This window comes from Antrostomus carolinensis, unplaced genomic scaffold (genome assembly GCF_000700745.2).
Source record: "Antrostomus carolinensis isolate BGI_N321 unplaced genomic scaffold, ASM70074v2 scaffold4662, whole genome shotgun sequence".
Taxonomy (NCBI): domain Eukaryota; kingdom Metazoa; phylum Chordata; class Aves; order Caprimulgiformes; family Caprimulgidae; genus Antrostomus; species Antrostomus carolinensis.
The window spans coordinates 21,299-47,421 of NW_010297406.1; the positions used below are offsets into that span (position 1 = coordinate 21,299).

Below are 26,123 nucleotides of genomic sequence, written 5' to 3' on the forward strand. Positions count from 1 at the left end.
CAGCAGGATCAGTTCCGCAGTTTCATTAACTGTGCAATTGCATAGGGCAAAAGAGCAGACTCTGAATGGCTGCAAGCAAAGGGAGGACAAGCCTTCCCCTTTTAGCAATAGCCACAACTTAATTTCAGTCCTGAAAAACCGTAAAACTATGAAAAAAGAATGTATAGCTGTGTCAGTTAACAGGTTGCTTTTCCAGACATGGGGTCTGTACTCAGAGATGAAGAGGTGTAGGAGAACAGCAGTTAGTGGCAGTGTAGACTTTCTAATTCAGTGAGTCTTTGAGAATCTTAAGGAATTGAAAATGTGATATTTATTGTGTCAGAATTTACTTGAAACTATTCTGACCCTCAACAGTTAAATTATTATGTGACTAAGTCAAGACTTAACTCCTTAAAAGAAATGTTGATAGTTAAGGATTTTCCACTTCAGTGTAATCAGAGATTTGAATTAAACTAAATTCAATTAAACTAAATTCATAGCTTCCACAGCTACTTGCCTTTACTTTTATGAAGTGTGTAAAGCTATAAAATATGATGCAGGACATATAATCGTAGCACTTGCAGATTTATTAGATGATTTTTTTTTTTTTAAACTGACAGTTTTTTCCATTCTATTTTTAGAACCTTCTGCTGAAAAAAATTGCACAAGCTTCCTTTAGAGGACCTATGGTATTTCTAAATTAGCCTTCTGTTAAGGAGATTTTTGCTTTGAGTGTAACAGTTTGGAATGGTTGTTGTTCATCTGCTTATCCAGTTTTATTTATTCCTCTGTCTTCTATTTTTTGTAACTTACAGAATTTATTGTTTGTTTTAGTTTTTTAAAAAGACTCACATGATGATTACTTATCGAGTGTAGATTGTGTCATGCTAGTTACAGGCAAGCATACAAGGCTTTGGACCTCTTTCTGAGATTCTTTTCTAAAATATTCATTTTAAATGTAATTTAAATGAATTTAAATTTCCAAAGCAGATGTTTCTTTTGTATACTTGGTACTAATATCAGGACTTTGACTTTTTTATGGCCTTGTTTCTAGTGAATTACCAATACTATTTGAACACTATAGGTAGTATTCCAATATCCTCCTTTTTGTTATGAAAAATAGTAAAAAAAAAAAACGGGAAAGGTGCTGTTTTCTTTGTGTACAAATAGAACTAAATACTGCAAGTGTTTAAATGCTACTTCGTCCTAAAAATGTGTGAATTAAATTCTTTCATCCATTCAGTAAAAGGTTATATTTCTGCATTACCCATTTGCAGTACCATTTGAAGTTACTATATTATTTATTAAACTGCTTTTCATTTCCTGTCCTCAGAAGTCATATGGATTTTGTTCTGTTACAAGTGTGTCCTAATTTTGCTGATTGTGAGGGAAGTGGACTGCCTTAAGCACAAGAATTTGTTTCTACCAGGCTTGAGTTTCTGAAGAAGCTGATGATGTTCACATGGTGTGGATTTTGATGTGAAAATACTGAATCTTATTTTGCAGCTTGTTATACTGCTATGTTGCCGTTTTCTCTATTGCTTTTTCTGATGTAAATAGCCTTCACCACAGGATCGCTTTCCAATTTGTAGATTTCAGGCTTTGGCTAGAGGGTTGAGAAACTCTAGAATATTCGCTGACCAGAGGTTTTCTTTTGTTGCAGTGTGAAGTTTATGACCAAATGCGTAACTATAAGATAGTAGTTTCTGTCCCCTTGAATACGTTCTGTAATTGCATAAAACTAGCTTATAAAAATATTAGCATTTTTCATTTAATGAAAACCTTTTGATTCTTTTCTTAGAGAGAAGATGATGAAGAAATGCAAGCCTTAAAAGAAAAATTAAAGTATTGGCAAAGGCTGCGCCATGATCTGGAAAGAGCGCGTTTGTTGATTGAACTTATACGTAAGCGTGAAAAATTAAAAAGAGAACAGGTAAATGGAATACCTTTTAATTTGATTAAACTTTTCTGAAGGAAAGGTAGTTTTAAGTTTTCTCACACATAGGTTTTTGCAATAGAAAGACTGCAGCGTTTGTCTTTTAATCCTCATGTAGGATCAAGAAACTTACGTGCACACACAGAGTCATGCAAACTGTTGAAAATATATAAAATTATCATAGAATGGTTTGGGTTGGAGGGGACCTTTAAAGATCATCTAGTCCAGCTCCTCTGCAATGAGCAGGGACATTTTCAACTAGATGAGGTTGCTCAGAGCCCCAGCCTGACCTTGAATGTTTCTAGGGGTGGGTCATCTACCACCTCTCTGGGCAACCTATTCCAGTGCTTCACCACCCTCATCATAAAAAATTTCTTCTTTATGTCTAGTGTGAATCTACCCTCTTTTAATTTATAACCATTACCCATTGTCCTATCACAACAGGCCCTGCTAAAAAGTTTGTCCACATTTTTCTTACAAGTCACAGAATCACAGTCCCCTTTATGTATTGAAAGGCCACAATAAGGTCTCCCCAGAGTCTTTTCTTCTCCAGGCTGAACAACCCCAACTCTCTCAGTGTTTGTTCATAGGAGAGGTGTTCCATCCCTCTGATGATTTTTGTGGTTATCTTCTGGACCTTCTTCAACAGATCCATGTCTTTACTGTGCTGAGGCATCCAGAGCTGGACACAGTACTCCAGGTGGGGTCTCTGACTCAGGTGCAGGACCTTGCATTTGGCCTTGTTGAAACTCATGAGGTTCCCACAGGCCTACTTCTCAAGCATATCTAGGCCCCTCTGAATGGCTTCCTGTCCTTTAGGTGTGTCAAGCACACCACTCAGCTTGGTGTTGTCAGCAAACTTGCTGAGGGTGTACTCAGTTCTACTGTCACTGATATGAAATGGGTGCAGTGTTTCCCTTTTTCCAGTCACCTTGGATTCCAGCTGTCTGCCGTGACTTTTCAAGTACCATGGAGAGTGGCTTGGCAACTACATCAGCCAATTCTCTTAGGACTCTGGGGTGCATCTTGTCAGGTCCCATGGACTTACGTATGTTCAGGTTCCTCAGGTGGTCATGTGCCTGATCTTCTCTTACAGTAGGGAGAGACTTTGCTCCCCCAGTCCCTGCCTTGCAGTCCATCCACTTGAGAGGTGTGGGAAGAGAGGTTGCCAGTGAAGACTGAGGCAAAAAAGTTGAGTACCTCAGCCTTCTCCTCATCCGTTGCCAGTCTTGCTCACCTGGGTGGGTATGCTTTGACCTTTCTTTTCTGGCCAACATACTGGTAGAAGCCCTTCTTACTTTCCTTGCATCCCTTGCCAAGTTCAGCCCCAGCTGCACACCTTGGCCTTCCTGACCCCATCTCTACACAACCAGGCAGCATCCCTGTACTCTTCCCAGAATACCTGTCACTGCTTCCACTGCCTGTGCATTTCCTTCTTGTCGTTTAGTTTGACCATCACGTCTTGACTCAGCCATGCTGGTCTCTTGCCTTCCTTGCCTGATTTCATACACTTGGGGATCAGGAGCTCTTGTGCTCTATGGAAAGCATCCTTAAAGATCTGCCAGCTCTGTTCTGTTCCCTTGTCCCTGAGAGCAGCTTCCTGGGGGCTCCATTGACAAAATCCCTGAAGAACTGGAAGTTGCTTTCCAAAAATTCAGGGTCCTGACTTTACTCTTTGCCTAACCCATATCCCTCAGGGCTGCAAACTTGATCACTGCAGCCCAGGCTACCTCCAATCGTGATGTCTCTCATTAGCTCACTGCTGTGGTGCAGACCCCCACTCTGTGAGCCACCATCAGGTCCAGTATTACGTCCCCTCTGGTAGGGCTGTCTGTTAATTACTTGGCTTAAGAAGTTATCTTTAGTGCATTTGAGGAGTCTCCTGGATTGCCTACAGCTTGCCATGCTACTTTTCCAGCAGATGTGAGAGTGGTTTAAGTCCCCCAGCAGGACAAGAAGTTACAAGTGTGATGCCTCCTGTATGTGGAGTAAGAAGGCTTCGGCAAGATGCTTCTCTTGATTGGGCAGCCTGTAGTCAACACCAAGCACAAGGTTCCCTTTGTTGCTTCAGTTTCTAATTCTTACCCGTAAGCTTTCATTCTCTTTGTGCTATTCTTCAGAGACAGCTCTTCACACTCTTACCCATTTCTTGATGTAGAGGGCAACCTCTGCACCCTTCCTTCCCTGCCTGTGCCTTCTAAACAGCCTGTAGCCATTGATAGGCCCACTGTAGTCAAGGGATTCATCCACCAAGTTCCAGTAACAGCACCCAGATTGTAGCTTTCTAGCAGCATGGTGGCCTCCAACTCCTCCTGTTTGTTGCCTCTGCAGCATGCATTGGTGTAGAGAAATTATTTAACAAGCAATTCCATTACACTTGCAAATACAATTGTTCTCTGAAGAACTGTAGAAAATTTGATCTCTTCAGGTTTTCCCAGTCCATGTGCCTGTACTGAATGGCACCTTTATTCTCCTGTCACAAAAAAACAAACCCAAAACCCTGCATCAACGCCCTATAATATCCTAGAGTTAACATTGCTGAGAGAAGAGATTTGAGGACATAATAATGCAGAAAGATAACATTTTATATGAAAAAAATGAAAACAAAATGTTTGTCCTTATGAGTCTTTAGTTGTTCTTCTTTATAAAAAAAAAAAAAAAATCTATATTTACTTTTTGCAAGCTGAACATTCATTGCAAGCTAATATAGTTTGTAATTCTTTAGTGCTTTGTGGAATCCCATGCATCATTCCTGTACATGCACATATCGCTTGCTGTACACATGTATTACGTGTTATTAGTTATACACATGTATTCTGTGTGTGTGATTCTGTGTGTATATACTTTGTTTACATTTTTATATGCATACACACACACCATTCATATGTCATTAAGAATATATTTTTGCCATAACAAGACTGTTTCAGTGTTGATAACTCTTAAATGGCCTGCAAATAAAACTGTAGAGGAGTTGTAATACTTCAAAAATAATGAAAATTCTGAAGGATGATCAAGTATTTGAAGATGTTGATTCTGGTTTTTTATACTATTTTCTTGGAATTTACGTAGAACATTGTCTTTAAAATTACTCTTCGTTTTGGTCTTAGGTAGCCTGTAAATGTTAATCAAATTATTTTTTATACTTTGAACATGCCGCTACAATTGAAATTTAATTTTAAACATGTTACCTTTAAATTCTTGTTCTTATTTTTGCATTGTTGGCAAAATATGAAGCTGTTCTTATATATAGCATCTTTTCAATGAAAGAAATACAGTTTTAAAATGGAACAAAATTAATTTATAGATAAAATACAAATTCCAGTTCTGAGAAGCTGGAGTTGGATTTCAGTCTACAGTGAAGGAATGAGAATGATTTTTCTTATAAAGTTATGATTTTTCATAAACTGAAAATGTGTCAGACATGCCAACTGATGATACTGAAAGTAGCATTGAACTCATTTACTCAAATATATTTATACTGTGTTTCATACCTAAAGTACTTCACTATTGCTGCAAAAAAACTTTTAAAACAGTATCTTAATGAAAAATGCTCAATTTGATAATCATTTCTTCTTTAGGTCAAGATTGAACAGGTTGCTATGGAACTTCAGCTTACTCCATTCACTGTACTTCTGCGATCAGTTCTGGATCAGCTGCAGGAAAAGGATTCTGCTCGTATATTTGCTCAGCCAGTGAACCTTAAAGAGGTGTGTTTTAATCTGCATTTCCTTATGTTCAGATATGACTTGGTGGCACTTAAGTGCAAGAAATGAGTCATTGTATGCAGGGTTGGGAGCACTCTATTCTGATAATTTCCGTTATGAATTATGACTTACTACTATGAAAGTCTATTTATGCTCATATACCAAAATAATTTTTGGAAAATACTTGGACAGAGTAACATGGGTACATATTGATCTTTTGCGATAAGACTATTTGATAAAGCAAACTCAAAGGGTGTCTTAATGAGATGTGGATATTGTGTTCTTACTTGCAGCTGAAATTCCTTTTCATTCACTGGGAAACTAGATAGGCTTAGAGCGTGTACCTGTGTGTGTATGTGTGGACATATGTATCTATACAACACATTTATGCATGTGTATAAATAATATGTAGACATGTATACATGCCTGTATAAATTGTTCATATATGTATGTGCACATATATTACATACAGTACATATGTGTACATATATGTAGATACATACATTTATTAGTATGCGTTTGCATAAATACTCATATAGTGTGTATATAAAACCACAGAATTTTAAAAACGTAGTTTCAGTATCTTTTAGATGTCCAAGTTGTTACCTAAGATGCACAAACTTGTAATATGTAAGCTTCAGCTGGCATGCAAACGTTTGCAATATCAAGAAGTGCAATTCTAAGCTACATTTTGAAGTTCTTGATTTGAGATGTTACAAGATATGTTAAAAAATGTGGATTAGTTAATAGCTAATGTTACTTTACCTGTAATAAGAGAATTTTACCCATTCATGTTTCAAATATTTATTCAAAGGTTCCAGACTATTTGGATCATATTAAACATCCTATGGATTTCTCTACCATGCGAAAACGGTTAGATGCTCAAGGCTATAAAAACCTCAGTGAGTTTGAAGAAGACTTCAATCTTATCATAGATAACTGTATGAAATACAATGCAAAAGATACAATATTCTATAGAGCTGCAGTGCGGTTAAGAGATCAAGGAGGTGTAGTTCTCAGGCAAGCTAGGCGAGATGCTGAAGGAATCGGTTATAATAATGAAACTGGAATGCACTTACCTGAACGGCCTAAACTTGAGTCACCCCAGCCTTTCTCTTGGGAAGATGGTAAGATATTTTTGGATTCTTTTTAGAAGTTGCTTCTTTCATTACACAGAGCACGTACATTCCATACAGATGTTTAAAATTGTTGTTATTCAGTTGGCTGACTAGATTTACCCCCCTGCCCCCTTAAAAACGTTGCTTGAAAGATTCAAGTGTTCGTGTTCTATTAGATCTGTCATTAGAAAATGGCATTATCCAGATTCTGATTTTGATAATGCCAGAGCCTAATTTAAACAAGATACAAGAAAAATGTTTTTAAACTGAGCGCTTAAAGTGTACGCTTGTGAGTCATGGAAAATGACTCCCAGTGCACATAAAGTTAAGCACATTATTAAATAACTTACTGAATTAAAAAATCAAGCAGCTTGTAATACAAGGAATTAAAATTACTTTTTTTGACATACACATCAGTTTTCTGAGGTTTTGGCAATAGAGGAGAATAATTAACACATTTATTTTAGAACCATAATCTTGCCCTTCTCTTTGACAAGAAGGAAGTCATATATTAGGTTAGGAAGGATTGGTTATGTTTTCCTTCTGACCTTTTAATTATTTGCTCCTACTAACTCTTCTTGATCAGCATTTTGCTCAAGAAAGCCAGTGACTATATAGGAGGCATTCGCTTCAACATTTCTTCACTGATAACGATGAAGCTACTAAAGCTGTAATCTAAGTAGCTTTTTTATTACATTTTTTAATTCTCGAAAGTGGATTTTATTTTTTTTTCCTCCTGTTGGTATTATTATTATGGGAAATACTCTGGGAAGCGCTAACACATTTTCAATTATGTGTATTTTGACTTCAGTGGATAGGTTACTGAATCCTGCAAACAGAGCGCATATGTCCTTGGAAGAACAGCTGAGAGAGTTGCTAGAAAAACTTGATCTCACCTGTGCAATGAAATCCAGTGGGTCAAGGAGCAAAAGATCAAAGCTGTTAAAGAAAGAAATCAGCATTATTCGCAACAAATTAAGTCAGCAACACAACCAAGCTCCTCAAATAGAATCAGGTATTGGAAGTTTTGAAGAAGAAAGCACAGCCCTAGAACAAGATGGAGAAGAAGAAGGTAAGATTTTTAAACCATATTTAAATCAGTTCTGTTCTGAATCTCTTCAGTCAGGTGCTTTATTTATGTGAATTAAAGAGTGCAATAAATGAATATTATATTTAATTTTTAAATGGACAAATAGGCACTGAATCAGAACAGATGTTTTAAGAATATGAGAATGATCTTTTCTAACAAAACCTCCCTCCATTATTTTTCACTGTAGCAAGACTTTTTAAAAAATTTAGTTGTTAAGAAATGAAAGTGCAAACAATCTCATATGAAAAGGAATTGGAAATACATGAGTGGAAATCTTTTTACTTTCAGAAATCCACTTAAACGCCAAAATATGTATCAAGGTCAATGATGCTGAAAACTCTGGCCATTGTACTGTCTTTTGTAGCTTTTTTTATTCTCGACTCCACACTGGGGCGGGTGGAGGATGGGTTTGGGTATGTTTGTTTGTTTATTTATTTGTTTATTTAAAATAAAGCTAACTGTTGATAGGACTTAACAAACTTGATGTTGTAGGATCAAGTCAGCTATATCTAACCAGCCCTTCCCCTTGTGCTTCTTTTCCTCCTCAAAACACTGTTGTCAAAACTGCACCTACTCTTGACTAGTTCCCATTGATTAAAATGAGAGCAATATACTTGAAAGACCTAAATTTATATTTCTGTTGAGTATTGTATTTTCATTTTTAGCTTTTAAATCAGTTACTGAGGTCTTTATTGCTCATTTTTAAATGATGCAAAAAAAAAAATCTAGTCTGTCAAAAAAAGTTCTGTTGAGTTTGTTTCATGATCAACTCTTCTCTAAAAAGCTAACCTGTTTTTCTTTAGGAGAGTTAGAGACGTGTTTCATTTTGAGTAAGTGCATTGAGTGGGAGGAGGCAAGAGCTCAAGGGAAAGTGGAAGCATGGTAATAAATCAAAGAGTCTGCGTCTGGTGCAGCTTGATGATACCAAATTTTTAAAAGGTGAAGTCAGTAAGACGACTGCCCTTAACTGCCATTCAAACAGCAACTTGGTTTTTAATTCTGAGTGTGATACGACAATGCTTTTCAAACATATAACTTGCTTGAGATGTGAGCAACAGTAGTAGAAAAAGTGTACATGAATCAGCATGCTCATCTTGTTCTGAGACCATTAAGTACTCTTAAAACATTTAATGATTTTTTTTTTATTTTTTTATTATTTTTTAAATTAGGGGGTGTTTTTTAATCTTCCAAGTGATGATGCCACTGAATGTAGTTCTTTAAGAATTTAGTTTCTGGCAAATAATTAACACACTAACTTTTTTTACTTGTAGCTTAACATTTTTATGACACAGACTTTCACGGCAGCTGCTGTGCAAAAAATAGTCCAAAAGTGAGCAGTAGCTGTTTTCTTGTATTTACAGTACGCTTTAAAAAAAAAAGCATAATGAAGAGCATGTTCCAGAGTTGATTGGTGGTGGTGTTACAGTTCTGATCTAGTGAAGAGTAATAGTCATTAGTTCAAATTTTGATTCTGAAACGGAAGGTAGTTAGAGGAGTAAAGAAAACAAATTGCCAAAAAAATTAGGAAAGTAGTAGAATCCTGTGCCCAGGAGGATCTCTACAGGAGCTGACTTTAGAAGAGCTGTGAATTACCCCCTTGCAATTCTGTTCAGTTTCTGATAATGTGAAAAATATGGGACCAGAATAATGCCCTGAAATCTCGGTTTTAGAGTCTAAATAGTTCTCAAATGCTTTTCTGTGCTTAAATCTTTTTTAATATTTTCTAATTAATTATAAGAAAATCAGAATTTGTTTGCAAAGAACAGTCACCTTGGACATTCTAAACTACAGGCTTATTTAATTGGTGGTGTTTTAAATGTGCTTATCTGACTGTAAATTTCTTTCTAAATGTCTTGAAATTTTACCAATTCTAATACTTATATGCCTTCAAAGGATGTGAGCATAGTCACACTTTATTTTAACAATATATTTTTTGTATGAACAATGCCATTTTTTGATTAAACCTTGAACAATTGGGCAGAGATTTTTCCGCACTTGGAAGCCGTTGTTTCAAAGTAAGCATTGCTGAGCCAAAAGTAGAACCATAGGGAGATAATATTTAATCCACTAGAGGTACAGGACATAAACACTTGGGTTTTTACACCTTTTTTTTTTTTCTCCAGGTAGCATAGAAAAGTTAACTAAATTTTAAAATTTCATGTGATAGCATAAATATTACGTTGGTCTCCTACAGTTGCTCTAGAATAAGCATCATGTTATTCATATTTTAAAAGATTCTGTTGAAGGCTAGAAAGAAGGTTTTAACATCTTTCTGAGTTCATAATTACGGGTTAGGAAGTTCTTGTACTTGTGTTTGGGAATGCTGCAACAGTAGAATGTTTATTTTCTTTCTCATCAATTGAGATGAAAAACTGAAACTGGTTTTATGTGCTCACAGTTGTATCTCCATTGTCTTTTCCTAGCATGGAATTACTGGAATTGAGTGATCATGGGTTTTTTTGTTTGTTGGGGTTTTTTTGTTTGTTTATTTGTTTTTAAAAGAGGGAAGGAAATAAAAAAATGGTAGAGGGTGGTTTTTCTGATTTCTCCTACCAAGTCTGCATTGTCACGCGTGTATTTGTCAACTAGTGGCTAATCAAGCTGCAAGACTTTGGGAGTAGTTGTTTGGGTTTCCGCCCGCCCCCCCTTTTTTTTTCTTTTTGGTAGATAAAATTTCTAGCCACAACTGTTTTGCAAATCTTGCCTTTCTGTAAATTTTATAACACTTCTTAGCTAATTCTAGTAGATCAGGTTACAAATACTTTTTTTTTTTTTTAATGCTTCTCTGATAAAATTTGTCTTAGGCAAGTAAGGCAAATATTGATAAGATGAAATAGCTAAAAATTTATATTATCAAAAATTTTACTTGAATGGCAGTGTAATTGCATTTAACAGATAATTATCCACCACTCCAACTTCCTATTTAAAAAAAAAATAATTTCTTAGTTTTTAGTTAATGAAACTAACAACTGCATGAGAAGTAAAAAGTATTTATCCAGGTGTAAATTGTTAACACCAACTATAAACACTTAGTTTTCTACCCCTGTTACTTTCCCAGTATAAAAGTAGGAACTACTAACTAGGACAGATTGTTGCTAGACAAGGTTTGTTTTTAAAATGTTATGCTTTGTTTCCAAACAACAATTTATTTGGTGGGCTGCACATTTATAGTGAGTTTTATAATAGACTTTATAACTACAGGTTTTCAAAAATCACACTCTATTTATAATTTTTTCAGGAGATAAATCTCCCCCTAAACTTGAACCATCAGATGCATTACCTCTTCCTTCAAACTTGGAGACTAATTCAGAACCACCAACCCTCAAACCAGTAGAACTCAATCCAGAGCAGAGTAAGCTTTACAAAAGAGTAAAATTTGATAATGAATTATATAGCACTTCCATTCAGAAAGAAATAAATGGACACACTCCAGAACACTTACTTGACAGTAATCTCAATGAGTCGACTGTTTCTGCTGTAGCTGAGTCATCAACTGATGTAAACAGACGTACATCCATTCTCTTCTGCAAATCGAAAAGTATAAGCCCCCAAAAGTCTGCAAAGAACACTGAAACCCAGCCAACTTCTCCACAGCTAGGGACCAAAACCTTTTTGTCTGTAGTCCTTCCAAGGTTGGAGACACTTCTGCACCCAAGGAAAAGATCAAGGAGTGCATGTGGAGATTCTGAGGTTGATGATGAGTCCCCTGTAAAGCGCTTGGATACAGGTAAATGTTACAGAACTTACTTGAATGACTGCATCTCGAAAGTTAACATACCTGCTAATTTTTTTACATACATGTAATTGCTAATGTTCAGATTTTAGCACTTGAACAGCTTTTCCTCATAGCTGAGTAGTTACAGTTCAGAAAATTACTGATTCATTTTTGTGTTGGCCCTATACCATTAGACTTAGTGAACCAAGTTTTACTTTTTTCACAGTTTTTACTGTGGAATCTTGAAGTTTACATATATGGGTGGGTGTTTGTTTTTTTTTAAAAAAACAGTTTTCTATTTCCTCTTGTTGCACCCAATAGGAAAGGTGAATCCACTGCGTTATTGGAAATTCCCTGTTAAATTACATGGAAACTTCATATGTGGTGCCAAAAGTAGAACTGTTATAAGGAGGAGCATGGCAAATATATGTTCTGTGTATTACTTTATTTTGCTGTAGTGTTCCTCCAAGCATATTTTCACATTATGAAGCTGATGACTGTGTATGAGTTGTTTTGTATACCCATGTATTTTATGGAAATGTTAAAATCACAAAGTATAATGACATTTCCTGTGTTTCTTTTCTTTAGTGTGTGCACTTTATTTTAAATAAAGTTGAAGAATCTATGTGTAAGATTATGCTCTTAATGGGACTTCTCTAAAAAAACATTAAAATAAAGTTATCTTGATACATTGGTGCCGTACAGTTGATGACCTTAATTGCACCTTTTCTTAGTGAACCATAGTTCTGTTGGAGAAGTTTGAATAAAACCGTCTTTGAGGAAGAACAGTAGCATAAGGAAATTACTTTAAGTGTATTTCCTTAATGTTATCCATGGCCTTTGCTATGACTTTTATATTATCTTTGAAATAAATACTCTGCTTCCTTGTCATGTTGATAACCCATATGCAGGTATGAAAACAGCACGTGGGGTTTTTTGTGTCTTTGAACTGAAAGAGATGGAAATTTAATTTCAGTATTTATTGTGAAGATGTGCTCCAAAAGGTGTTTGTGTTATTTGTGAGATATTTTTGTGGTTTGCGGGGAGGAGAATTGGTTGGGGTTTTTTTGGTGGTGTGGAGGTTTTTTTGGGTTTTTGTTTTATGGTTTTTTTAATGATGAAGTGAGGAGGAAAATTATTTTAATGCTGGAATCCTAGCATTAGAAAATTATAAGTAAGATTTGGTATGGCAGGGGGGAATCTTTTCATTTGTATTTTTGTTTCTTTGTTTGTTTCACCCCAGTTTCTATTGCTTTTCATAACAGCTTAGAGCATGTACTTGATCTTCTACTTCAGTTCTGAAGTAGGAGTCATGTGAAGGTAGTGTGGTGAGTTAATCTTAATTAATGATATAAAAAGCTTTGGTTTCCAAATATTCCAACTTAACAGTCCTTAATGTAGGAAATTTCATAGAATCATAGAATGGTATGGGTTGGAAGTAACCTCAAAGATTGTCTAGTTCCACCCCTCCCTGCTTTGAGCAGGGACACTTATGAGCCCAGGTTGCTCAAAGCCTCTTCCAACCTGGTGTTGAACACTTCCAGGGAGGGGGCATCTACAGCTTCTCTGGGCAACCTGTTCCAGTGTCTGACCACCCTCACAGGAAAAAATTTCTTCCTAATATCTAATCTTAATCTCACCTCTTTCACTTTTATAGCTATTACCCCTTGTCTGTCACCACCTACCCTTCTAAGAAGTCCCTCCCCAGCCTTCCTTTAGGCCCCCCTCATGTACTAGAACACTACTAAAATGTCTCTCCGGAGCCTTCTCTTCTCCAGGCTGAACAGCCCCAACTCTCGGCCTGTCCTCATAGGAGAGGTGCTCCAGCCCTCGGATCATCCTCGTGGCCTCCTCTGGACTCGCTCTAGTAGGTCTATGTCCTTCTTACGTTGGAGGCCCCAGAACTGGACACAGTACTCCTGGTGGGGTCTCATGAGAGCGGAGTAGAGGGGCAGAATCACCTCCCTCAACCTTCTGATCATGCTTCTTTTGGTGCAGCCCAGGATACGGTTGGCCTTCTGGGCTGTAAGTGCACATTGCCGGCTCATGTTGAGCTTCTCATCCGCTACCACCCCCAAGTCCTTCTCAGGACTGCTCTCAGTCCATTCTCTGTCCAACCTGTATTTATGTCTGGGATTGTCCCGAGCCAGGCGCAGGACCTTGCATTTGGCCTTGTTGAACTTCATGAGGTTAGCACAGGCCCACCTCTCCAGCCTGTCAAGGTCCCTCTGGATGGCATCCCGTCCCTCCAGCGTGTCAACCGCACCACACAGCTTGGTGTCGTCAGCAAACTTGCTGAGGGTGCACTCAATGCCACTGTCCGTGTTGCTGACAAAGATGTTAAACAGTGTCGGTCCCAATATGGACCCCTGAGGGATGCCAGTGTCCACTTGGACATCAAGCTATTGACCACAACTTTTTTGACTGCAACCATCCAACCAACTCCTTATCCACTGAGTGGTCCATCCATCCAGTCCATGTCTCTGCAATTTAGAGACAAGGTTATAATGCACGACAGTGTCAAATGCTGTGCACAAGTCCACGAAGATTACATCAGTTTCTCTTCCATTTTACATTTCATTATGTACCTTTGTACAGATTGCATTTTCACATGCACAGCGAGTCATTTTGTGCGAGATCACACCAGGAATTGGTACTAATTCCTTTAAATTTTTATCTTACACGTGAATTATTTCTTTGGCAGAAAAAATGTTTTTGTTATATAGGAAAACAGATTTTTGACCAAAAAAAAAAAACCTCACCAGATTTATGAATACATTTAAAATCTGTCAGTTTGTTCCTTTCCTCTCTGTGGGGCAAATATGCTTTTGATTGTCTTTAGAACAAATGGAAAAAACCCCTACCCAAACAATTACAGATAGTTTCTTTTAATTTTAGTACTCTTCTCATTTCAGAACTTCTAGAGTATGTCTGTTTGGGGTTTTTTCAAGGTAATATGTAGGCTAGTAACAGAAATAAAACCCAAAAGGTTAAAAGATTATTTTTTTAAATGAAATTCTGTAGGGTTTTCCTGAAACTAAGGTAGATATGCACAGAGTTAAATTTATGTAGAATTAATACTTAGGGGGCATTTATAGTTAAACAACTTCTATATTTGTTCGAGAAGAGACTGTGTATGTGAATTGAAATATTTTAGCCAAATTAAATTCACCTGAAGGTGTTCTAGTTAATTTTTACTAGTATGTGGGGCTTTTAAACATATATGGTTCATACAGATGTGTCAGCTTATCAGATCTTATTCCCATGATTGTTTTTCCATTTGCAACCACACATTTTGCTTTCACAATGGAGATTTTATTCCTCGTGTTATCTTAAAACTTGTGTCTCCACACTACTTTAAGCAATTTGCAATTGGCAGCTTTTTGAGCTGTGATTCAGCAGCAGGAAGCCAGCACATGCTTTCCAAGATTTAAAACCAGTTGAATTGTTTTACTTTTGCGTATGCAAGCTCGTGTCAGTGTCTTATGTTCTGAAAAATATAACTGAGATTATGTGTATAGTAATAGAATTTTTTTTTTTGTATTTGGATATTTTTCCACAAAATTTTAATTTCATGCTGCTGGTAAAAGAATGTTTTTATTTAAAAGAATTAAGCAGACATGAGCCTTTCCCTCCAAAGCCATACCAGGACAGAAAAGTCATGCTTCAGGCTTCTTGTGTGCATTTTCTGAGTTAACAGCTTCATGAGCAGTCACTGTAGTTGGAAATGAATTATTATTGCATGGTTTTCTTTGACTGATATGATTGTTAGTTATCCTCAATTCTAGTGGATATAGGAAAAAAGTCAATAAAAAGGACTTTGCTTAATATACAAAGTATTTAATGTTTTAAGTGGTTGAGAGGTGGTCTGCACTGTCACATCTTTTTTTCTTCCTTACCTGTTAGTAACCAATGTGGGGTTTTTGCCATTACTTAAGGATGCCTCACCTTACTCAGTCTCCTCAATGTTTCCTCCTTTCATGTCACTTATGTATTATACAAAGAAGTTCAAAGGAAGACTCTCAAGTTTACCTAGTTAAGTAAAACCACACCTACTTTGTCTGATGTTTCATTGTTCTCATAGGCTGCCTTTTATTATGCTCTCTTGAATTACATTTGAGCTTGGGGTGCTTGCCAGTTAGTTTCAGGGAAGACACAGACAGGATCCATTGGCACACTACTTTGTAAGTATGATGTCCCATGTATTGTTGGTTTTCATATACAAAATTAGTATTGAAATACTAGCTGCTTTCAGAAACGGTGGACTATTTCACATGACATAATCCTCAGAGGAGTGAAAGGAGTTCAGTTCAGTTTAGTGCTCTGACCTCCTTTTATACGTGAATCTTTGTTTAAAAAAAATATGAAGCAACGGTGTAATGTAACCTTAAATTTAAATTTCATAGCAGTCTATTATGGCATTTTCACTTATATATGTAGCACATCTTTCTCCGTAGTTGCTATGTGGAAATTGACAACTAAGTAGTGGAGAGATGTGTTTAAAAATTTGCTATACATACTTGGTATGGCTTGGTTTTGCTTCATATGGTGTCTAGCAATCTCAAAAAGAAGATAGGTTGTTTTTACTCACGAAATTTTGATCTCATAGATTGTTAAATGGTTCTTGAAGTTCAAGCATGTCAAATCCTAACCACGACAAGTTCAGTGACTGTTTCAAAATAACTGTTGTATACTTACCTTGCTGTTTTGTTACAAAGATAATCCTTTTTATCAGGAAATTAGTTGGCGCAATGACTACATCTGAGAGAAATAAAGCTGATTAATGGATAGCAGGTAGATTTTACTGGCCATTTAAAAATTTGTCTCTGAGTTGTTTATAGGTAAGATAAACTCCTGGCACAAATGACTGTTTTAAGATACCTTTTGAGCATTGTAAAATGCTAGATTAGGTTCAGATTAAATTTTCATGTTGTTCTTGGTTTTATCCATCACCTTGAAGCTTTCATAAATTTAGAACTATTTCACAGTTACTGTGTTGGTACCCTCTGTTTTAATTAGAAACTAAGTATTTAGAATATACTATATATACTGTATACTTTGAATTAAAACTATTCCTTTTGTGTTCCTTTTTTTTCTGTAGATGCATAGTGATTGTTTCCTGTAAAATCTGGTGTGAAATTTAGTTATTTAAGCACTTAGTGATGTCCAAAAACTTCAGCTGCCTGCCTTCAGGAAGTTTCAAAACATAAAACATTTTATGGTGTATATGCAAACAAACCAAGCATTGGAGATTGTGAAGGCCTAAAAGGAATTATCCCCTGCCTTGTTAAATTTGTCAGTATAGAGACACAGGGACTACAGGAGTTCGACTGCTGAGCTGTCAGGATAAAACTAGGCTGCACAGCAGCCCGTAAGTACCAAAGAGGCTGAGAAAGTAAAGTTTGACTAGAACACTACCAAAATTATAGAGGGAGATGCTAGTGCATTTTTGCTTGGTTTTGACAAGAGTTTTTTTTATTTGTTGGTGACTTTTTTTATTTGGTTTGTTTCTTTTCAATGAGATGATAGGCTACTGAGAAACTGGCCATTTGCTAAGAAAATCGGGCAAGTTAAGGAGAGGAACAGGAAAAAAATGAGTGCTGCATTTCTTTATTTGTATTTGGCCTTCTCAAGCTTTATAGAGGAATTCCAGCAGCCCTACTAAAACTTTTGCCAATTTAATTTCTGGAAAAATTTTTATAAATAGGAGAGGATTTTTGTAATACATGTGGAGTAAAATAAGCGCATAAGGCAAAAAGAGGAGGGAGGAAACCTCTTTTTTTATACCATGTTTTATACCATTCAGCAATTGCAGTAACATTCAAGAGAATAAAGGTTCCTTTTGGTTTTATTTCATCTAAAGAACCATAGTATTAACTTCTTCACTATTAAAAATCGTTTGCTTATTTCTTGATTTATATTATATAGAATAGAGGGAATTTTGATATAGTCAAGAACAATGGGATTTGATGAACAGCTAGATAAACGGGGATTTTGTCTTTTTTTCAGGGCTTGTGAAGTGTGTGCATGCATAAGTTATCATATGCATTAATATTTTAAAAATTTTTCTTGGGTCTTAGACCTATTAATTTATTTGAAAGTCTCATCTTTTGGGTTATTTTTAAGATATTAGTTATTAGCATCCAACTCAGAATTGCTGTGTTTACTTAGATCAGCATGACAATCTTCTGTAATAATAATAAAAAATATTTCTAGATGTCCCTTTTGATTTCTTGATGCTGTAGGAGTTGTGGAGCCTTTCACTGTATTCTGGCATTTCAGTTGTTTGGGGTTTTTTTGTTAATGCATAGCTCATTTCTTAACGCAGGTTGGACTTTCTAAAAAGTGGTAAACAGACAACTGTTGGATTTATTGAAGATATTAAAAAAAAAAAAAGTGACTTTGAGATCCTCACTATGCTTAAAAGTTAAGAACACACTTGCCATGGTGTTGGAGCTGAGTATAGATGACCTACCTTCATTTTCACAGGCTTAGGTATTGTGAAGTCCCTTGTATCAAGTACATAAGGTACCAGAGGTGATCAAATCACTGTTGTATTTGACCTGTTTGGAATGTCATAGAATTATAGAATAGTTTGGGTTGGAAGGGACCTCTAAAGGTCATCTAGTCCAGCACTCACATACTTGCCAACAGGAGTGATGCAAGACATGGATGATCATAAAAATTAATCCAGTGACTCCAACACTAACTTCGAGCACTGAACCTGAAAGTCAAAAATACAGGTAACTTAGGGCTCATTCTGCTACGAGTGGAGACAGTTCTGACAGTATAACTGACTGCAGTATGAATGTGTCTCAGAAAAGGTTTGTGTGTGGGTTGGTTTGTTTTCTTTCCCTTTTTTTCCTCCTAGATGAGAATATATTCTGTAGTTACATGCATAGAGGGAGGTTTTCCATAAAGAGTAGTTATGGTCATATGTAGTCTTCTGCTGTATCATACATTCAGTCAACATTTTGGGACATTTTTAATTGACAGCTCTCTTCTGTGTTTCCCATTGTAGTACCTAGACATAGTTTCTTTGGTGTGTGTAGAGGAGGTCTGCACGTAAGAAGGTATCCCATACAAAGAAACTTGTATTACTTAAGCGTAGATAAAATACTTGAAGTTGGGTTTATTTTGTTGGTACCAAAACAGTGTTCATTGGTCAGTCTGTCACTTGGACTTTGTCAGGCCATGCTATCCTAACATGGTAACACTCATCCCACTTCCATTTTCCTTTCTGTTTTCAATCCTTTTTTGTCCTTTCTTCCTTTGTTTTTCCCATTTCCCCTCCCTCCAAAGCTGTAATAATACAGCTGTCATTCAGAAATTACTTTGTAACAGCATGTCATGGACAAAAAAAAGGAGACAAATACAGATGTTGAAGACTAATCTTCAACTGATAAGAAAGGCTCAGTACTCCCAAGTTCTATAAAAATGTGGGGTTTTTGTTAAAGATAAAAGTATTTTAGGTCCGAGGGGAAAAAAACATACTATAGATTAATCTGTTTAGATACAAAGATGTGAATATGCAAGTCAGCCTTCTTTTAACTCTGTGTTCAGTGCTGCCTAAAAATAGCAAGCTGGGTTGTTTAGTAGTCCTTCATTATCTTCACTTGACGACACTTCAAGCACTGTCAGGTTGACGGCGTGAGCAGTGAAACTTCTTAGTTTGTTTTTGCAGCTCCTTTCATTTAAGCCAGGAAGACAATTTTAGGATTGCAGGTCCTGTTAATTTTTGCTGGGCTGGAATAAGTTTTTAGTGTGAATTACTGTCTGTAAAAGATTTGAATCGTGCACTTACTGAAGTACAGTGAAAACTATCATAGAAGGAGGTTGTTCCATGCTTTTAGTATGCATTGGATCTTTTATACTTAATCACTTGAGGTTTTCATCTCCCTGTGTGAAATTTTTCTCAAGGTACAAAAAGGCTAGGAAAAATAAGTCAAAAATACTGCTGTATAACTTAATGAAGTAACTGGCTAATTCAAGGACTTGCAGTTGACTATGTTGTCCTGTACGTCATCTCAGGAGTGGCATATCTCTGGTAGATATTTCTGCCTTCATCTTTCTTTCAGATGGCTACTTCAGTTTTGGTTCCCTGTCCTAGAATGAAGCACAAATTAAGAACTGGTTTTTCTAAATAGCTGTAAAAGGCAAATAAATGGTAAATTATTTGTTGCCTTTTTAATACAGTAGGATTGCTGGACATGCTTACATGAGAGCTCTGAAGTTCACCTGTTCTTCTATTTATTTTTCTTTGGATACCATGCCCAGCAATCGTGTTCTTACAATGACAGTGAAACATTTATTTTCAAAGAAGAAAGAAAAAAAACAGTTGGTAAAAGCTGTGTGTAAAATCATTTAGATAGTAATTTAAGAAAAAAAAGTTCGTTCCACTTAAGGAATGGAGTAGCCTGCCTTTGTAGGTCCTGCTGAGCTGCTATGAAAGACCGCTAGGCCCTAGGTTTGTGATGCAATATATTGATAGATAATTATCATGCTTTTTCATTGTGTAAGTTGAGAATGAAAACAATCTTCATTGAATAAAGTTTTTAGTAACTCTTTTAAGTTTTCTTTCTTTCAATTTATATCAGGATTTGGTAAGTGAGAAAATAGAAAACTTCAAATGGAAAACGTGTGAGAAAGTAGGTTTTTTCTAAAGGATCTTTACTGTTTGTTCAGAAAAAAAGTTTGGAAAAAATATTCTGATCTTAAATCCTCATAAGTAGTCTTTGCCAAGATAATGAGAAGTAAATGGTCCTAAATATTACTGACTTTCTATAGTCACTGTATTTCTTGACTACTGAATGACATACCATTGATCTGTGTGTGATTCAGACACTTAAATCTTGCATTTTACAGGCATCTGTGTGTTTTATGTGTCATGAATCACATAAACTAGAGCTGACTAAAGAATTCAATTTGTAAAGTTAGTTTTAAATTCTTCAGGTTTTGTGCTTGCATTTTTTAATGGCATTTTCTACTATACTACTACTCTCATCAGTCTTTCCTGTGCCACTAGAACAGTTGATACTCTCTAGAAGTAGTTGTAAAACACTTTTTGTGAAACATTTCTGCTTGTATGCTCTTTTTCTCCTTTCAGGTTTTTCTGGAATGTTTTCAAACTCCTCCACTAGTGTTTCCTCCTACCTCTATATTTTAGAACATCTTGACCAGTTGTCCTACAATACAATGATCCTGTTGTTACAGTGCTCAGAGCAACAGACAAACCTTATCTTGTGGAAGCTGTAGTTATTAAATTTTGATTAGTTTTCCTTTCTGTTGTGCAATTCAGATTCAGCTATTTTAGCAGACTCTCATCTGTTTAGCCAGGGACACTTCTCGTTCCCAGATTTTAAAGCAAATTAGTAGTTACAGGATGAGTTCTTAAGCATTCTTTTGAAACATAACAAACTGACTATTTGGTGACCCACCAAACTGTATGTGTTACTTAAACCAACAAAGATTAAATTTTTCTGTTTAGGATCTTGAAAGCTGCTGCTGTTTAGTGTGTAGGTGCCACATCATGGGCTCACACTGACCTTTCTTTGCTGTCTTTGTCCATGACGAAATTTCAGCAAATTTTAAAAGGTTTATTTCCAAGGGGACTCTTCACACCAAATTTTATCATCTTTGTGAGTAACTGGCTCCCATTTTGTCTGTATACTGAAGACTGTTTTAAGAACTGTAAACTTTGACATGCTTAGATAGTCATCTGTGTATTCTGAAAGAGGGGTTGTGTCTAATGTTCTTACTGCACTTACTTCCAATTTACTGTTGGAAGTAGACATTTATAGGATTATTCTAAGGTTCACCTCTTAAAAACTTTGTGGATGCCTTCCTGTTGCTGCAGTACACCCATTTTCAAGGTTTGTGTATTTAAGGATACAATAATTTCTGATTATTTATTATCTTAATGTATTCCTGTATCCTGTCTCTGCATATCTGTATATATAAATCCTCTTAAATAAGGCTCATCCCCCTTCTCACTCTTACTGGAGGGATTTTTAGGTACATTTCAAAACCATATTCTTGATGCATAACATGCACATGGAGATTGTATTCTGTGCTTTCAGTGACTTGCATATATTTTCTTTTTCAAGAAAGACAACTGAATCAAAATTAAACTTCTAATCTAGTTTTGCCCCTTTTGAAACTTTAGCTGAGTATTAGTGTTAGAACACATTCTCACTGTCTCTGGACGCTGCTGTAAGGATGGCTTATTTATTTGAAAGCTCTGTTTCCTTTCAGAGAGACTTAATGGCTTTTTCACTGTCTTCCAGGTTCTCATATTAACTAATATCATGCTGGGTATTTATCTCTTTGGATCCTAATTATTTTCTGTTATCCTCAACATGGAATGGAATTCAATTAAATGATCATTTTGGAACGCAGAAAGACAATTACATTTGAAGTAATTATTTTGGATCATGTTGGAGACACGAGCCATCCTTAAAACAAACACAAAAAAAATGAACACTGTTGGAGGAAGTCTTTGACATATATGAAACTATGCTCTTCATTCAATATATTGCCCCATTTCCGTAAGTTATAAAGTTGTACATGTTGTAGTATATGTGACACAAATTGGTCGCAGATTTTTACCAGTCCCAGTGTTCTTACTCACAGAACATGCCCTGTGAGAGCAGATTAGTTAAGAATGTTCCATCTCCATTCTCTTCTTTTCCTGAAAAAACAGTCTAATCTTCTTCGGAGAAGTAAAGCATACAAAAAAGGTTTTACCTATTTTTGTGCATTTATGTGGTTTTAATAAAATACAAATTTTTCTTTAATATATGTATTTTAATGAAGACTAATGTCACTGGTGCTGGGTAGTTCATTAGTTCTTGCCTGTTTAAATGAACCTAAATAGTATTATGTAAGTGCTGTGCAGTGTGTGTAGTCATTTTTTGAAGGCTTCCACTTTCTTAGTGGTTGAAATTTATTAGTGTTTTTCAGTATTTCTCAGCTCTTCAGCTGTGGTTTTATTCAGCACTTCATCTTACTTTTGGATATGCTTGATGTTGCTTAATTTATTTAGAATAATTTTATACAAGTTCTGCTTCTTTATTTTTGTTTCAGCAGAACTGCAAGATGTGATTACAATCTGAAATGCACAACTCTGTATTCTGTGGCACCATTTTGTACATTGGTGGACTATCCTGAGTTTTGTTCCTCTGTCACTTTTTCTGAACTACTGTCTTGCAGCAGTTGCCTTTTTCTGCTGCCTTTAATTTGGTAGGGGCAATAAGATTCAAATACAATTTTCAGGGCAGTGAGAAACCTGTGAAAAAGTATCAGCTGATCATCTTTTGCTTACTTTTATTTTCTTCTTAGTTTATAGTTAGCATTTTTGTATTTTTAAAATGGTTATGTGTGTTATATGCCATGACTGACATGGAAGTAAACTTTCTATGTAAATTGAAGTCTGGAAGTGAAGACTGGAAATGGCAGTTACCCTGCATTTAAGATTGATGGCAGACTTCACTATTTGTGAATTCCTTTTTTTTTAATGAAAAATGATGAGATCTACCTCTGAGAATGGACAGCTTTTTTGAAGAAACCTGAGAACAGAGGGGAAAATAAAAAGGAATCATCCACTAATGAAAGGTTGTAGTGTGATGTTTGGGATTTTTTTTGAGGGAGGTTGTTCTTATTCAGGAGTGTTGGTAAGGGGGTATGTGTCAGACATTCAGTACTTGGCATAATAAAGTTTCTCTCCATGACTGTTGAGAAGGCTCATTTGATCTAAAAAAATCATGAGCTTTTGGAAAATGTAAATGCCTCATAGAGGTTTAGTTGCAAGCTTACCCAAGCTACTAATCTGCAAAAGCAGGATGAGTTATTTCTCCCATGGATTTTCTTTATTTGACCTTCTTAGTAATATCTTTTGAGCCAATAAAATGCAAATTTCTTAAAGCAAATGGGGATCCTCTGTAATCTCACTTGTAGCTACAGGAGATTGCATATTTCTTGATTTATGGGAGAAAGAGTTTTGTAATGAGTTAAAAACCCAAATTCCTACTTATAGCATGTAAATATAGTGTATCTGTTTATTTTTTGCACATCAGTGATACCATAAAGCACTTCGATTTATTGCCTGGATTTTTCTGTCAAGTAACAAAGTCACTTGGGAACTGCTGCGTCTGTGACTAGATATGAGTATGTTTAGTTTAAAATAAGCATTGAGGTCTTCCTTTCTTAAAATAATGCTTATTCCTTATAATTTCTGAAAAGCATACTGTGTAAACTGAGTCTCATAGACTGCATAAGCTCATGTCATTCAGGGCTTGATACTCAGAAAAATTGCTCCTGTTGATAGCCCGCATGTTCTTTGTTTTTCATACTTCTACAAGCAAGAGATGTGTCCAAGAAGCTCTAAATTCTTTTGCACTTTAATGTTCCTCATTTGTCAGAAAAGGGTTTTTTTCCACTCTTAGTAGTCATTCTACAGATTGAAAAAATTTAGTTTACTGTAATCTTAAAAACCTACATTAGTGAATTAAATGAGTCATTAAACTCTTAATGTAGGTTGTGTTTAAACTAGTGTAATACTGAACTACCACTGCAGAGAGCTGTCTCCATTGCTATAATTGCGTATTTCGTTGCATCCTTGTTTCTCAACATCAGTAATCAGGCAGTTGCATGGTTGCTTTGCCCAGTGCATTGCTGAAAAACTAATTAATTACCATGACCACGTATTTCTTGGTACTGACATGGTGACAATGAGGAGAAACCATTGCAAGGGACCTAGAGAGCCAAAATGTCAATTATGGCAGCAGCACAATCATAAATGGATTGAAGTAATCAAAATGTGAAGCTACTACCTAACTTTTTTTGTCCTGAGTATACATACACATGCAGAACCAGTGCATGTAGAGATACGTAGGGAAGTCATATTTGTCATACATATGGTTAAACATTTTATATATACTCTGACAAGAATAAACGCGTATTTCCTTACACTTTCGCAGTCCATTGGGAACCTGAACTGTGGTCTGTTTCTGGTAGCAATAATTACTTGATCTGTCTTTAAATTTAAAATTGAATTTGTGATCTAACTTTTTTTCTACTGATGCGTGATTTATATTAGCTAGATGCCAGAATGATAATTTGAGTGGTGTGTCTCTGGCTTGTGGCAGGATGAAAACAAGAGTTTCTACACCTCACTTGAAAAATAGGTCTGACAGGCTATCTAAGAATAGAAAAATAGTTATTTACAGAGACCTAAGAGATCTACTCTTTATCTTTGCAGAATGTTTTTTCAACTTTTCATTTCAGGTGCTATATGAAGTGTCCTGTGGCAGGTTATAGGGGAATTTAAGCTTTCTTATAAAGCATACTCTGTTCTGACAGGTTTTTCAGTATAGTTGAGGACTAAACTCCTTAATCTCCAGCTATTTTTATTGACTTGCTGAGAATGAGAATAAGATTAATCAGTAGCATGGAGTTGGGTGCTTGAACAGTCAAGACAGTACTACCTTTATCATTTTTTTTCTTGTATAGGAAATCAGAGGCAAATATAGGAGTTTCGCAGTAGTCTTAAATGAATGTTCAACAATGTCAACTAAGTGACTATGAAAGAGAATGCTTATCTGTAAATCTTTCAGACCATTGAATAAATTCTCCTTTTTCTATTAAAAATCTAAAATTGTGTTGATAATTCAAATGGAAGGTCTACTGGTGGTGGAGGAGGAAATCCTTTACACCACTGTATGGAAATACCTTGAAAGACGATTGGATCATACAAAGTAACTTGCTAAGCTTAAGTTCCTTAATGGTAAGCCTTCTTTGCAGAGGTCTTTGTAGCAGACTGGAAGAACTAAAACTTAATAAAGGGAGTTCTGCCGTAATTGTCTCATAGTATAATGTGCTATGGAGAGGCATGTGAAGTTGCATACACTTATTTGACTGTGTCTGAATGAACAAAGATCATTATGACCTTTCAGATTCTGATAATAGGATGGGTGGGTTGGGTTGCTCTTTCTTGCACTATAAGAAGCATGCTGGTCATATGTCTTATCTAAAAACTTCAGTTTATTGTAAGGAAGTGAGTGTGCTCAGAATTTAATTAGTATTAAAATTCTGTTTTCTTTGCAGTAGCTGATTGCAGGCTAGTACCGTTGTCTGTAGCCAATTCATTTCTGTTGATACTCTCAAGTCTGTGTTGGATTCTTTCTTTTTCAGTCCTAATCCCTGTCCCTCCCCCTCCCTACCCCGAAAGTCTTCAGAACACTATCTTAAACCTTTTAAATTTTCTCTTTAATCAAATATGGAAATGGCTTAATAAGAACTATACTGCGTGTGAATTAGCAGACCCAGAGCAGGATTGGTGGCAGCCCATCAAATCAGTAGCTTGTAATATAAAAGCCTTTTTTCATGTTTTCATTGCAATTATTAAAATATAGTATCATTGGACATGTATAAACTTGTGCTAGGTGAAAGATAGTAAAAAATAGTAATGTGCATATTATTGATCACAGAAAACAGACATGATACTGTCAGTCAGAAGTTACTAAAATGGAAGGACCTTCAGGAAGAACTAGATAGCATTAGGAGGGAGTCCCCAACACTCTTT

At 36.0% G+C, this 26,123-nt stretch overlaps 1 protein-coding gene across 1 annotated transcript in view; it reads left to right on the plus strand.

Moving 5' to 3' along the window:
- The window catches only part of BRD1 (bromodomain containing 1), a 55,486-nt gene that overhangs the window by 17,929 nt on the left and 11,434 nt on the right, over positions 1 to 26,123 (plus strand). The window contains 5 exon segments of the mRNA XM_029083521.1: positions 1,781 to 1,912; positions 5,494 to 5,622; positions 6,434 to 6,746; positions 7,549 to 7,809; positions 11,066 to 11,554. Coding sequence (XP_028939354.1) covers positions 1,781 to 1,912; positions 5,494 to 5,622; positions 6,434 to 6,746; positions 7,549 to 7,809; positions 11,066 to 11,554 — 1,324 coding nt within the window.